This window comes from Sturnira hondurensis, unplaced genomic scaffold (genome assembly GCF_014824575.4).
Source record: "Sturnira hondurensis isolate 20B ecotype Veracruz unplaced genomic scaffold, ASM1482457v3 Scaffold0007406, whole genome shotgun sequence".
In the NCBI taxonomy this organism is placed as follows: domain Eukaryota; kingdom Metazoa; phylum Chordata; class Mammalia; order Chiroptera; family Phyllostomidae; genus Sturnira; species Sturnira hondurensis.
In genome coordinates, this window is record NW_028080037.1 from 17,659,985 (window position 1) to 17,674,178 (window position 14,194).

At 45.7% G+C, this 14,194-nt stretch overlaps 2 protein-coding genes across 5 annotated transcripts in view; both read right to left on the reverse strand.

Annotated features, from left to right (window-relative positions):
- Positions 1-6,104, reverse strand: part of PISD (phosphatidylserine decarboxylase) — a 33,459-nt gene extending 27,355 nt beyond the window's left edge. The window contains exon 1 of the mRNA XM_037052572.1: positions 6,015-6,104. Within this exon, the coding sequence (XP_036908467.1) occupies positions 6,015-6,079 (65 nt within the window). The 5' untranslated portion in view covers positions 6,080-6,104. The remainder of the gene's footprint in view (positions 1-6,014) is intronic.
- A 3,657-nt stretch (positions 6,105-9,761) lies between these two features.
- PRR14L (proline rich 14 like) overlaps positions 9,762-14,194 on the reverse strand; it is a 54,581-nt gene continuing 50,148 nt past the window's right edge. For all 4 annotated transcript variants that reach the window (XM_037052580.1, XM_037052578.1, XM_037052579.1 and 1 more), the window contains exon 9: positions 9,762-14,068. In XM_037052580.1, coding sequence (XP_036908475.1) covers positions 13,792-14,068 — 277 coding nt within the window. In that variant the 3' untranslated portion in view covers positions 9,762-13,791. The remainder of the gene's footprint in view (positions 14,069-14,194) is intronic.

The following is a 14,194-nucleotide window of genomic DNA, read 5'->3' on the forward strand; positions in this document are numbered from 1 at the left end:
CAGCTGTGAACACAGAGTCGGCTTCAATACCAACGAGCTTTCAGCCCCAACAACGCTCAGCTCTCAGACTGCGCCCTCCCACCACAAAAGCTAAAAGCCTACAGCCCTGCTCTCCGCACAGAGCAAGAACCAGGGAAGAGCCGACTGGGCACAGTGCTGTACACTGCTACACGCTGCCTGCCTAGATTACTGCCGAACCCCCAACTAACAAAAGCGAGTTTGCAGACTGTTGAGCAGGGCTTCTTGGGGGACCTGGGGGGCACAGATGGGAGAGAATCTGCTACCCACCATAACCGGATGCACCACCTCAAGTGATCTGCTCTGAGTGTGGGTCTGCCCCCTCAGGGCCGGGCCTGAGAACACAGACCCGGCTGCCCCACCCTGCTGTAGCCCCAGCACTGCAGTCTGTCTTTCAGCGACGGATCCCTCCCACCCTCGTACGCACGCTGCACTTCCTCCAGTCTCACAGAAACACTCTCCACCATGTGTCTGTCCTCTCAGTTCCCACCCACCTTTTGCTCTATTTCATGACAAGCTCTTAAAAAAGCGCTATGCTCACTGCCACCTCGTCCTCACCTCCCACTCCCTCCTAATCCCACTCAGGCTTTTGTTCCTATCTGTCACCTCTTGTCAAATCACCGCCTTCCATGCTGCCAACACCAACGCACGTCTCTTGGGGCTCATGTCACTTACCCCTCAACAGCACCTGACACAGTCGATCTCTTTCCCTTTTTTTAAACCCAGGTTTAATTAAAATATAGTATCATATCAGCTTCAGGTGCACGACATAATTTGATATTTGTATATATTGCAAAATGATCACCACAGTGTCTAGTTAACATCCGTCACATACACGGTTGCAATTTTTTTGTTCTGATGAGAACATTTAAGATTTACTCTCTTCCCAACTTTCAAGCATGCAATGCAGTACTGTTACCTGTGGCCACCATGCTGTACACTGCACCCCATGACTTATTATTTCATAAGCGGATGTATCTTTTGACCCCCTCACCCTCTCCCCTTCTTGAAACACATTCCTCACTTGGCTTCTGGGATCCCGTTTCTCCTCCTACCTCCCTGGTCTCTCCCTAACTTCAAACTGGTGCCAGGCCAGGATTCAGACCTCTTCTCTGCCTGTGCTCTCCTCCTAGAGATGCTCAGCCAATTCCATCTTTAAATAACTAAGTACTGATGATTCCCTCACTGCTCCTTCAGAGACCACCAGATCCGTATTTCCAACTGGCTACCCAACAAAGCTACTAGGATCCAACTGAGTTCAGATGAATTCCTGATCCTCTCTGGCTCTTCATCAAACTGTTCCTCCGCCAGAGCTACTCATCTGTGGCAGACACTGGACAGATGTCTACCAAACCCTCTTCTTCTTCTTCCTGGGCACCCACCAAGAGACTACATTTCCCAGCCCCTCTTGCAGTAGGGTGTGACCATAAAACTGAGTTCTAGCCGATGTGAGGACCATTCAGGCTTCCCTGGCATCCAGCTCTAGGCTTTCCCCTTTCAGTCTGCTTGATGCAAACTTGCAGACCTTGGGAAGTCACGTGTTAAAGATGGCAAGAAACTGGGTTTCAAATCATTGCTGCCCCGCCTATCAAGAGCACCCACTGGGACTTACCTATTATCATAGCTGCATTACTATAATTAGCACACTATCTCAAAAAAGAAAAAAAAAAACCAGGCACCTGCATTCACCCAGCTACACAGGTCAAAACCCTAGGACTCATCCTTAAGTCATTCTTTCTCACTATCCACATTAAATCCACTGGTAGGAAATGAAGACTGTACTGTCAAAACATATCCTATCGGCCTACTTCTCATCGCGACCATGAGAGGCACACCTCGGGTGTCTCGGGTTTGGTTTCAGACCACTGCAATAAAGCAAGTACTGCGATAATGCAACTTGTAATCTTTTTGCTGGTACAGGGCCTTACCTTCAGTTCGTTAGAAACAAAAAACACAACAACTGTGAGGCACAATAAAACGAGGTGTGCCTGTACTTTAACCCTAGCCCAAGCCACCTGCTCTCTTACCCTTGACTGCAACAGCCTGTTCCCCCTGTTCTAGTCTTGGCCCTTTCAAATCCTGTTCACCACAAACCAGAGTGATCTTTTCAAGAAAGAAAGACAAGACCCTATGTAATTAGTCCTTGTGAACTCTCAGATCTCCTGCCTTCTCGCTCCTCCACACCTGTGCCCCCTTCTGCTCCTGTGCATTCGCAGTTTGCTCTGCTGGGCATGCCCCTCCCCTCTATGCTGCTCACTCCCTCATCATTCAGTTCTGCACTCAAACGTTTCCTCCTCAGTTTGTTTTTGCCTGACCACCTTGTGCCCAAGAGTTGCCCCTCTCACACTCTCTACTCCCTTAATCACCTTCCTTATTTTTTCTTCCTAGCACCTCTCACTACCTGAAAGAAACATATTCTATATATATTCACTTATTTGTTCACCGTCTGTCTTCTCAGTGGACTACAATCTCAACCATGAGATCAAGCCCCAGGGCGATGAATGGATAAAATCAACCAGATATCCCTTCCACCTGAGGGACTCACGCCGGGTATCCTGCATGTAGGTGATTAAAGCCCACGAGTAAGCACTGAAGTCTGTGTGGCTCAACTCTCAGTTCTGCCACTGACTAGCTGTGTGACCCGAGGAACTTTCTTAATTAATTCCAAGCCTCAGTTTCTCCACCTGTAAAAAAAAACCAAACAGGACCTATACCTCATTAAAAATGAGACAATCATGTAAAACCTTCAGCCCAGGGGCCTGGCACCTGGTTATATATTACTAGGTGCCACGTCCAGCTCCGCCAACCATGCTGTCTGATAAAGTCCAAGCAGGGGAGGACGACTTCAAAGAGGCGTGTTCCGGCCTGGCAGACGCGGCATGAATGGATATGTGGTGCTGATCTTAGTCTTGCTGTCTCTTGTTGTTCTAACCTTTACCTTTCTGATCATTTGGCATCTCCTAGAAATGCTGACCATTCTCAGAGCTGAACAGCAACTAAGTCGGACTGAGAGCAATATCACCTTAGCCTTTCCCCAAAATAACACCTCCTTCCCTGACCTGATTAAGCAATTGTAGGATAAAATAATATTAGCTAGTAGGGGGCCTGGAATATCCAAAGCAGCCCCCTTAAGTAAGTCCCGAGGCAAATCCCCTCTGATAAAATAGCCCCTGAATGTCTAAAGTTGTTAGAATAACAGCCCCTCCTTTACCTTGAATAGGGCTATATATCTATTATAATTAGACAGGCAGAAAAATAGAGAAACTAGTTAGCTATTAAGTATATAAAAAATAATTACTAAGAAGATAGAGTTCTTAGAACACAGAGAGATATTTTAGACAGAAAGACAGATAGCTAAAATAGACATCACAAAGACTTATAATGAGTTCCTAACCTCTGCTCAGTCTAGTGTATCGTTTTGCCCCATAACTAACTCTAAGAACTTTGATAAATGATAGGTCATTTGAACTTTGTACATAGAGCTATTTTAAGTTGTCCGATTAATGGTTCTCCTGGTCAAAACAATTTTGTTCAACATAATTAAAAATTATGGGAACTTTTGTACTTTTCCTGATTAGCTTTGTATTAATTTTTTCTGCTTAACTGATCATGCTTGCACCTTTAAATGATAAATCACTATTAGAAATGAAAATAAAAGAACCTGCTTGTACTTGCAATAAACGGAACAGTGCCTTTGAACTGTGTAGTTGCCTGTTACCCAGCGCCGACGCCTATCCTCACCTCGAGGGACCCCTGGACCCTGCTGTGGCTGGACCGCGGCAACTAGGTATACTAAAAGTCGTATTAAAAGTTACATATGACTATAGATGTTAAAAGTAATAGAGTTGATACTCACTGGGCACACACTGAGACAGCCAGGTCAACTGTCTATGTATGACTAGTGTCCATGCTGACTGGTCTGTGCCCATATTGTCATACTTATAAAAATATTCTTAGTATCACCTCTGATGGTAACATTTTAACTACAGTTGTTACACCTCTCCTGCTTTCTAAAGCTGTGACGGCTTTAGGACAGCTGTCCTAAAAATGAACTGGTAGGCCTCCTGACAGCCTTATTTCACATTCTTTCTTATATTACTTTGTATAGTGAGTTATTTATTCCTCTCTCTCCCCTACTAAACTGAAAAGTTCTTTTTAAAAAAGACCTATTTCAAATATATCTTTTAATTCCTCTCTTTCCCGCTGCTCTCTCCATAGTCTCTGGCACCATGATTTGCAGTGGTAGGAATGCCATAGATATTACCGAACGCAAGACTTACACAAGACTTACACAAGCAACCACTCCCCAAGTACTATGCCCACACTTGCCTGAACCTAAGAGTCATCTGGGGCACTTGCAGCCCCAACCCACACCTACTGAATCTGAATTTGGCAGCAGGGTGAGGACAGATCTGGGAATCCCTATTTCTAATATAAATATCCACCCCATTCTTTTGTCAAACATGTTTGGGAAACATGGCCCTAAATGATCACCCAGGAAACTGCTTTCTCTTTGTTCTATCACCTGTCATGCATCACCAGTTACTGAAAAACGTCTCTGCAATATAAGGCTTTTTATCTATATGCCTCACAGATGCTGTTTTACCTAAAACTCAAGAAACAGATATTGGTTTTTTGCATCAACGTAGTTTCTTTGTCTTGATATGTAATACCTTTGAAAATTAAGACATCTCATTGTACCCAATCCTTTATTCCTCCCGATCACTGCACCTAAATCTAATCTTATCTACCTATTTGGTACTGGACTGTGACTTCCCTGCTTTTTAATGACAGTGAGTGAGTACAACCTCTTCCTCATCATTTACAAAAATATTTTAGGAGTGTCATTTTTTAGTCTTTCCAACTCATGACACAGTTTAGAAGAATTCACAGCTGACTCAAGCAGCACACCTGGTAATAATAGTGACACCACAGGACTCACTTGTTCAAACCCCACCAGTTACCTGGGCACTGCAGAGCCCCCTCCTGAAGAGACCTCTACTGTCTTTGAATAGTTAATAACGGGAGAGTTAGGCTTTCACGTCAAGGCCAATGACAGTACTTGTCCCCTCTCAGTCCAAATTCAGTGTCCTTTAACTTCCCCAAATTATGATGATGGATCACTTCAGGACACAGTGCAAGCTTTGGTCAACGCCAATAAAACGAACCCTGCTGGAAACATAAAAATATCCTGCGTCTCAAACCTTCCTTCACCGACATGACACCAAGCACCTGACTCTGAGTCACAGCTACCAACATTTTAATCCATTTTCCGAGAGTTTCAACTGCTCCCAAGCCATTTGGGATGATGATAATAAACGCTCACACAGTGGGCAGCCCGACGAAAAAGTCCTTGCAAGAAAGAAAAAGGTAACCGGGTCGGGGTCCTGCCTCTGCTATTAAGCGGCTGGATGAAACTGAGCAAGTCCTTCCCTCTCGTAGGGCTTCAATTTCGCCAACACCAAAAAGAGCTGGATTTAGATGAGCCCTCGGGTCTCTTTCAGCTCTAAAAACCTTAAGAGTTGGGAGTCACCTGGGTAACCAAGACCCCAATTCCAGAACACAGGACTTTGAGATCACAGAACCCTTACTTCAAAGAACAAGAACCCGACGTGAAAGCCACCCGAGTCCCAGTTCCGTGCTGTTCCCATATCACACCGTCCCTTCCAAGAACACGAATCCCTCAGAGAGCATTCTAGTCCTGCCTCTACTAGTCGGGACATGAGGCTATTCCAGCTTTCTTTTCTTTCCTTTCTTTTTTGTACCTTGTGCACTATTACCTAGCGGGAAAGAGCAAAGCGAGTGCGCTTACACCAGACTCTTAACTACATTCGGACCTCCCTATGCGGCGATAGTCACACCTGCTCCAAGGGCTCAAGGTGGTGGGTGGCTCCGTCTCCACGGCGAGCAGGCGATAAAGAAACGACTCCTCTTTCCCGACCCCAGTTTGGCCCAGGCCGCCCTCCTCCTTGATACGGACTCCCCAAGCACTGTACCTGCTCCGCAACGGCGTGACCTCGCTTAGCAACCTCAGGTACCGAAGTCCCACGGAAGCCTCCATCTTGTCGCCTCCTTCTCAGTGAGCCACGCCCCCTTTCTCACGAGAGGCGCACGCCTGTGGCGTCACGAGCCACGAGCTCTCGGAGCCAATAAAAAACATGGGGGCGTTAGGGCGGGGTCGACTGATCTCCTCCCCCTAGCGGCTAGCCGGTACCACCAGCCCTGGGCTTCAGGCAATTCTGAAGCCAGATTGGGTACAAGGTGCTCGCTCCCCGCTTGCTAAGCCTGGACCCCGGGCGCAGCGTTGCCAGTGGAGAGAAAGATGTTCATACCTCCAAGTATAATTCATACTTGTGTATTTCTCCTTTTAGTTCTGACAATTTTTATTTGACATTTTAACATTGATGCAAATTCTAGGTTGTTAGGTCTTCCTGCTGGGTTTGTCTTTTTTTTTTTTTTACCACGATGAATGTCCCTGTTTGTCTCTAATAATGCTGTTTGCCTTAATGTCTAGTCATTTCTGATATTAGTTCATCTATGCTATGTATGTTGTTTAGTGTTTGAATATCTTTTTCCATTATTATGTCTTCAGGTTCTATGTGTCCTTATATTAACAGCATGTCTTTTGTAAACAGCATATTATTGTGTTGTTTTCAGTCTGGCCATATTCATTTTTTAATTGAAGCTGTTGGCCTGTAATTAAGTTACCCATAGATTTGGATTTAAATCTCTTATATTTATATTCCTTTCTCTCTTTTTCTGGCTACTTTTAGATGTATCAAGTTTTTTAATATATTTTTTTAAAGATTTTATTTATTTATCTTTAGAGGGGAGGGGAAGGAGAGAGGGAGAGAAATATGAATGCATTGTTGCCTCTTGTGCGCCCCCTGCTGGGAACCGGCCTGCAACCCAGGCATGTGCCTGGACTGGGAATTGAACCCCAATCCTTTGGTTTGAAGGCCTGTGCTCAATCCACCGAGCTACACCAGCCAGGGCAAGTTTCTTTCTTAATCATTTCATTCTTTCCTATCTGTTAACTGATTAATTATAATTTCTGTATTAATCTTTTGGTGGTTACCCTAGAGATTAAAACATGTATGTTTGTACATACACAGAAATGCATTAATTCTTTTAAAAAAGATTTTATTTATTGTTAGAGGAGAAGGGAAGGAGAAAGGGAGGAAGAGAAACATCAATGTCTGATTGCCTCCCGTGTGGCCCCTACTAGGGACTGGCTGGCAATCCAGGCATGTGCCCTGAACTTGGAATTGAACTGGTGAGCCTTTGGTTCTCAGGCCAACACTCAATCCACTGAGCCATACCAGCCAGGGCAGAAATGCATAATTCTTAAGTATAATTCAGTGAGGTTTGATAAATGTGTACAGCCACAAAGAAGTTAACCCAGTCAAGATATAGAACTTTACTATTATCCCAAAATATTCCCTCACTTTCTTCCATACAGTCTCTGCTATCCATGGGCAATTACTGCTCTGACTTTTAGCACTGCATTAGTGTAGCCTGTTCTTAAACTTCATATGAACATGGAATCATGCAATGTGTACTCTTGTTTGGCCTCTTAAAAAAGATATTTATTTTTAGAGAGAGCAGAATGGAAGGTGAAAGAGAAGAAGAGAAACATTGATTGGTTCATTGCCTCTTGTTCATGCCCCAACTGGGACCAAACCTGCAACCCAGGAATCAAACCAGTGACCTTTTGCTTTATTGGATGACAAGATAGATGCCCAGCCAATTGAGCCACACCAGTCAGGGCTGTTTGGCCTCTTTTGCTTAGAATAATGTTTTTGAGATTCAAACATATTGCATATATTCATCTTTAGTTGTGTTTACTGCTGAGTAACATTCCATTATATAAACACATCTTTGTCCTTCTATTGATGGGCATTTTAGTTGTTTGGGGTTATTATAAATAAAGCTACTATAAACTTACTTGTACAAGTATTTTTTTTGTGGCCAGAAGTTTTCATTTCTCTTGGGACTGGAATTCTGGTTTTTAGATGTTTAATTTGATAAGAACTTGCCAAATGGTTTTCCAAAAGTTATCACATTCCTACCTGCAGTGTATGAATTCTGATTGCTTAATATTCTCACCAGTGTCAATTTTAGCTATTCTAAAGGATGTGATGTGATCTCATGGTTTAAATATTATCCAGGTTAGTGATGTTGAGCACTTTATGTGCTTATCAATCATTTGTATTTGTGAAATGTCTCACCCAAGTCTTTTTTAAAAATATTTTATTTTTAGAGAGAGGGGGAGAGAGCGAGAGAAACATTAATGTGTGGTTGTCTCTTGTGTGCCCCACACTGGGGACCCAGCCCACAACCCAGGCATGTACCCCAACCAGGAATCCAACTGGTGACCCTGTGAACTGGTTGACAGGCTGGCACTCAATCCACTGAATCACACCAGCCAGGCCTCTTTTTCCCTACTTTAAAAAACTCAGTTATTTGAATTTTTATTGAGCTGTCATTTATTTATATATTCTGAACATAAATCCTGTCAGATATAGGTACTACAAGTATTTCTTCCAGTCTGTGGCTTCTTTATGTCCTTAATGGAGTCTTGGTAAACAGCAGCTTTTAATTTTAATGTTTCAGTTTAGTTTTTTTTAATCCCAAGAAATCTCTGCCTATTCAAGTCTATAATCATAGTTTTTTTCCTATAAGCAGTGTAGCTTTATCTTTTATATTTTGATGTATGGCTCACCTCAATTTATGTGCATCAAGTTATGTTTATTTTTCCATAAACTTATCCAACTGTTCCAGCACTACCACTGAAAAGGTGAAGGAACTTTCTGGGGCGATGGAAATACCTAGGTAGTGGTTATGTGGGTGTATAGATTTACCGGAACTCATCAAATAATACATGTAAGTTCCGTGCATTCTCCAGTGGGTAAATTCTGTATTAATGAAAAAAAAAAATTCAGGGAAACCAAAACAAAGACAAAAACTACTGAATTAAGCTTGGCTGAAGAAGTCTGCTCCATGCAAACTTCTCATTTCTCTCTGGTCATGCAGCCAAAGTTTTTTTGCGGGGAGTGGGTAACAAACCAAGTTTTCTACTTTTGCTTTCCAGAGACCATTTCTAAAACGAGCCTCCTAAATGCCAGGCTTGCTGTGCAGGTGAGGCGCATGGAGCCTCTTCTGTTCCAGCTCCTGTACTGCCCAGCCAGTTCACAGTTGATACTAAGAGAAGGAAGCACAGCGCTCCTCCCCGAGACTGGAGGGACTGTTGGCAAGTGAAACCCTTGGCTACAGGCCCCTACTTCCCCACTGGCTTTGACACCCCTGGACTAGAAGCTTTCAGCTACTTCTGTGTCGACAAATTTTGTTTCATCGAGTCTCCAGCTCCTGGCTTCTCAGAGAATGCTGTTGATGTTCTCCCAAAGCTGTGTTGCAGACCTAAATGTGGTACATGACCTGTATAGGCCGAGGGTCCAAGTTCACCATAGGATCACGGCCACCTTCATTGTCCCAGGAAAAGCTATCTTAATACTACAGGAGCAGAGGAGCAACTCATGAACAGCAGAAGCTTACGTACCTGAAAGAGGTATGTGCAGTTTGCATGAGGCAGCCAAAGGGAAGGCATGATTCTAGAGTCCCCCAAGAGCTCCTGGGGGACTCTTGGACAACAGTAATCAAATTCTAGTCCCAACATCATGACATTACAGGTTAAAATTGTATAATGCCAAGCCACAAGAATAAAGTAACAGCCTTGAGAGTTATTTGAAAGGTTTCAAAAAATTTTTATTTTCATAAATTAATACACATAACAGTGGGGATTTTAGAGGCACAAACTACCAAACAGAAAAGGAACTGCGGGGGTATCATGTATGCCAATGTTACAAAAAAATGTACAAAATGTCACTGTACTATGACCATGATAATATATAAACACTTCAGGCAGCTATTTACTGGCCCAGACCAGCCCAAGGAGATGCTGAGGCCTCTCACCAAGAATTCAAATCCAATTCAGCACCAGAGAGGGACTCGTAAAGACATACAATGAAGCATCAAATCTGAGAGTATGCTGTGCTAGATGGTGGACTACATGGGGACCATCATTTTACCATCAAAGTAGCCTTTGCTTCTTTCTCAATTTGTGGTTAGCTATTACATTTTGATTCTAGTACAGCTGAGCCTCCCCCCTCCCCAGCTTTCTCTCCTAAGAAAGTCGGTTGTGGTCAAGGAGCCATTCCCTTGCATGAGTTCAGGAAAGGTCACTCCACGTATCTGGCCAATTATTTGGACTTTGGAGACAGCCACCCACAACGTGGTGTTTCAGAGCTCCTTTCCATGATACCAAGGGGAAAGTTCACTGAAGCAAAACAAGGGAATTTAAAAAGCACCAGCTGCACACATCCTCCCGCCCCCAGGTAATGGGAGGAAAGGGTTACTGCCTACAAGTAGGTCTTCTGCGGGTGTTGATGCACACGGCATTGCTTCCGAGGCGGAACCCCAGCCTGGAGACAAACGCTGGCTCTGCCCTCCACGAGGCTGCACCACAGCCTGGGTCTGCCGCACCGTCCTGCACTCTGTGCTGCTCTTGGCTGGGCGGGCGGGGGACGGGCCCTGAGGGTTGGGCGGGGGCTATACCTGGACGACGGCGTCTGGAATTCACCTCAGATTGGCTCTGGCACCCACTCAAAAGACTCGGGCAAAATTGTGACAAAGTGTCATGATTTTCACAGCTCTTGGAGGAGCGAAGAGTTTTGGGATTCACAGCATGAGTTTCTGAGCTTTTCAGGCTCCAATAAGGCAAACGCTACATGTCTTTTCCCTGTACTTCCCTCAGCTGTAGCTCTCAGAGTAAGGTCAGAAAGAAAAAGTGGACATAATCTGGTGTAAAAGGTGATGAGGGATGAAGACATGGAGCTGGAAAGGGGACCAAAAGAAAAGAGGAGGGGAAGGTGGGTGGCGGAGGCAAATATAAATTAAAAGATGAGAAAACCCATAGTTCCAAGTTTCAGTGAAAAACTGATGGGCAGACTGCGATTGAACCTGAGATTTCTCCTCTTTCCCGTATCGGTAACGCTAAACCAGAGCCGAGTAAGCTATAGTTAAGCTGACTCTATCTCCCCACCACTTCGGTGGGAACCCCCACACTCAGACACTGTACCAGCTCCCAGCCCAGAACCAGACCCCTGCAGCTCGGGGCAGGTGGTGTGCCAGCAGCGGACTAACGCCTCCTGTCAGGCTCCAAGGCCCACGGACAGCGCTGGAGCTGGTTAGGCCAATGGCGAAAATAGATGTTAAGACAGGTGTGGCTAAGCGTGGCTAGAACCCATCATCTTCGGGTAAACAATTTCAAGTTTGCAACGGGGTCCCACTCTTAGCTTTGAAGCAGGGAAAGGGCCCTGGCCAGAGGGCATGCCAAGAACTTCAAGGATACAGAGGACTGGCCTCAGAGCAGCTTCGGCCCCACATTCCCAGGACAAGGAAGGAGCCCCCATCCCCATTTCCTCCAGTTCTGCCTTCCCAGATGGCAGTATTCCAAATCACTGCTCCTAGCCTTTAAAATGCCAGGCCTGTAACAGGCAAACTTGAAATCATGCCTGGTAATGTTGGGGACATCACAGTTGTGCCCACCTCAACTTCAGTCTACGGGGGACGTGACAGCCACGTGGCTGACAGCTACGCTGGCAAACGGGGCTCTGTGGGCTCACTGGGCATGTGCAAGCTTGTCCAGCAGTAGTTCCCTGAAAACGTTGTACAAGGGCACCATGTATTATTAGTCATCCCAGCCCCTAAAGCAGAAAGACAGAGAAGCATTTAGTGTCTACAAACCCTGTCCCAGGAAGGGAGAGGTACTGAGGTGAAACGCAGGTTGCGTCTATACAGTCCAGGCAAAGTGGAAGGAGACCAGCAGAGTCCGGTTCACATCATGCAGAGCCAGTGTGGAGACCTGGCTCTCTCCTAACGCTATTTGGCCATGGCCTTGGAAGCCTCGGTGGATCACCAGGTACGTATTTAACTTACTAAATACTCTGTCTGAGGCAGGGGGCCTAGGAGACAGATGTGGCACTTTGTTTTTTCCTGCTCATGTCCGTTCTTCTGCTCCAGTGCGGCACAGACTATCAACCTGCAAAGGAAAGGCACATAGAGACCCCCCCCACCCGATCTCCCCGCCCACTGACGAATGGGGAGACGAAAGGAACCCAGGAGACACATTCCAGGAGGACGCCACTCACTCTCCTCTAACTGACTGACTTGAAAGCGTCTAGGGAGCTCTGACAGTCCCTGCTGGCAGCTGCTCCCCAGCAGGGGTTCCTAAACTATGGAAAGAGGTGAGCAGCGTCCTAAGGCTGGGTCTGGTACCCCATTCACCAGCCAAGGAATGTTAATTCTCTGAACTCTTGTTTTGAAAGAGAGAGAGAGAGAAAGGATAAAACATGAGGGAAAGAGGGGAGGGGAAGCAGGGTGAGGGAACACAGGGATCAGTGGAAAAGGAATGAAACCTCTGGGCCTGCTAACCCACGCAGCAGCCTTCTGCCCTTCCAGTAGGTTCGCTCCGGAAGCCCAGAGTACAGTGAGGGCTCCTCAACGAGGGCTGGCCGTGGAATTTCATGATCCCACCGCCACTGCAACACTGAGTTTAAACCATGTTGCATGGCCCCTTCCACTCAGAGCAGGGTGCTCTGCCAGCTGCAAACACTACGGGTCGGCCTTTGTTGCCACCCGCGCCGTTGTACCCAACGTTGGGACACAGCAACACCGCTTCCGAAAAACCCATTAAAAGACCATACCCAACCCTCACACTTTTTAAATGATTGGGAGAGAAACCTGCTCTTTCTTCTGTCATTAAAATTAATACATCTACTTGCTTAGTGGGCAAGAGTGAAAACCCAGATTAAAAAAGTGCTCCCTCTAGTGAATTACACTAGAAGGTGGAGCTGGGGAAGGGACTGGATGAAACACGTGAGTGGAAAATGTCTCCGCACTGCCCCGTACCATGCACCGATGAACTGGGTCAGATGTCTATATTATATTCTGAAGACATGTATTGTCTTCCTCCTCGATGTCTTAAAAAAAAAATGCTTTAAAATCACATTTAAAGGCTCCAAACATGCAGCAATTTTAAAAAAAAAGGAAATAAAACAAATGAAAATAACACCACAACATTAAAAAGTGCAACTTACTTCGAATGGGGCCGAGACAGGCTCCTGTGGCACGAGTGACCCACAGTCACAGAAGGGAAAAGAAAAAATGATGGGAAAAAGCAAAACACACACACACTCACACACACACCCCAGGTTCTGGGCAGACAGACTCAAACAATTAGAAAGCACCACAGGCTCATCTTTACTCAACTACTGAAATGAGCCAGTGGGACCGTGAAGGACAGGACAGGACGCCAGGTCCCCCTCCCTCGGCGACGTCTCTAAAGAACCTTGGTCTAGCACCACCGTAAACAACGTGGAACTTTCACAGGGACGTGCAAATGCGGTGAGTCCTTGGAGTCCTGGTGTCACTGAAGGTGCACTGTGTCCTCCTCCCGTGGATGGCAGAGTGTGGGGGAGGCGGCCAGATGTCACTCGGGACCACTTCCAGGAGAAAAGGAGCATTCCTGAGGTTCTATACTCAGCAGTAGAAGCAGAGGACCCTCCTTCACCAGTTTCTAAAAAGGCTGCACCTTGAAACAGGTAAAAATCCATGGACTGCATTTTGAGTGGTTTGGGTGTAGGGAAAACAAGGCAGCCTCTTCTAGGGAGGCCCAGGATACCTAACACTGAGACCCCCAAACCAAATCGCTTCTCAACAACCAGATGATGGCTCCTGTTCCTCTTCCTTGGCAAAGAAGGTCTCCAGTTCCATTAGTTTCTGTATCAAGAGGGCATCCAGCTCTCGACTCTGCAGTGCGGCCTTCTGGGCTCTGGTGAAGCTGCCCGCCACCTTGACCTTACCACGAGCTCTCCTCTTTCGTGGGACTGTAAAATCCTGAAATTCTAGAACTCGCTTCCTCTTCTGTTGGCTGATTGAAATTAGAGTACCGTTTCGTTCCTTAGGTTCCTCAAAGATGGTCTCTAAACACCTAAGGGCACAATACAAAGCAGGATCACCCACACACCCACTCACAAGGCCACATCTCTAGTCATTTTCAAATTAATGAGCCACACAGGGCTCTGTTACATATTCTTTTTTGTTTGTTTTTAAACAA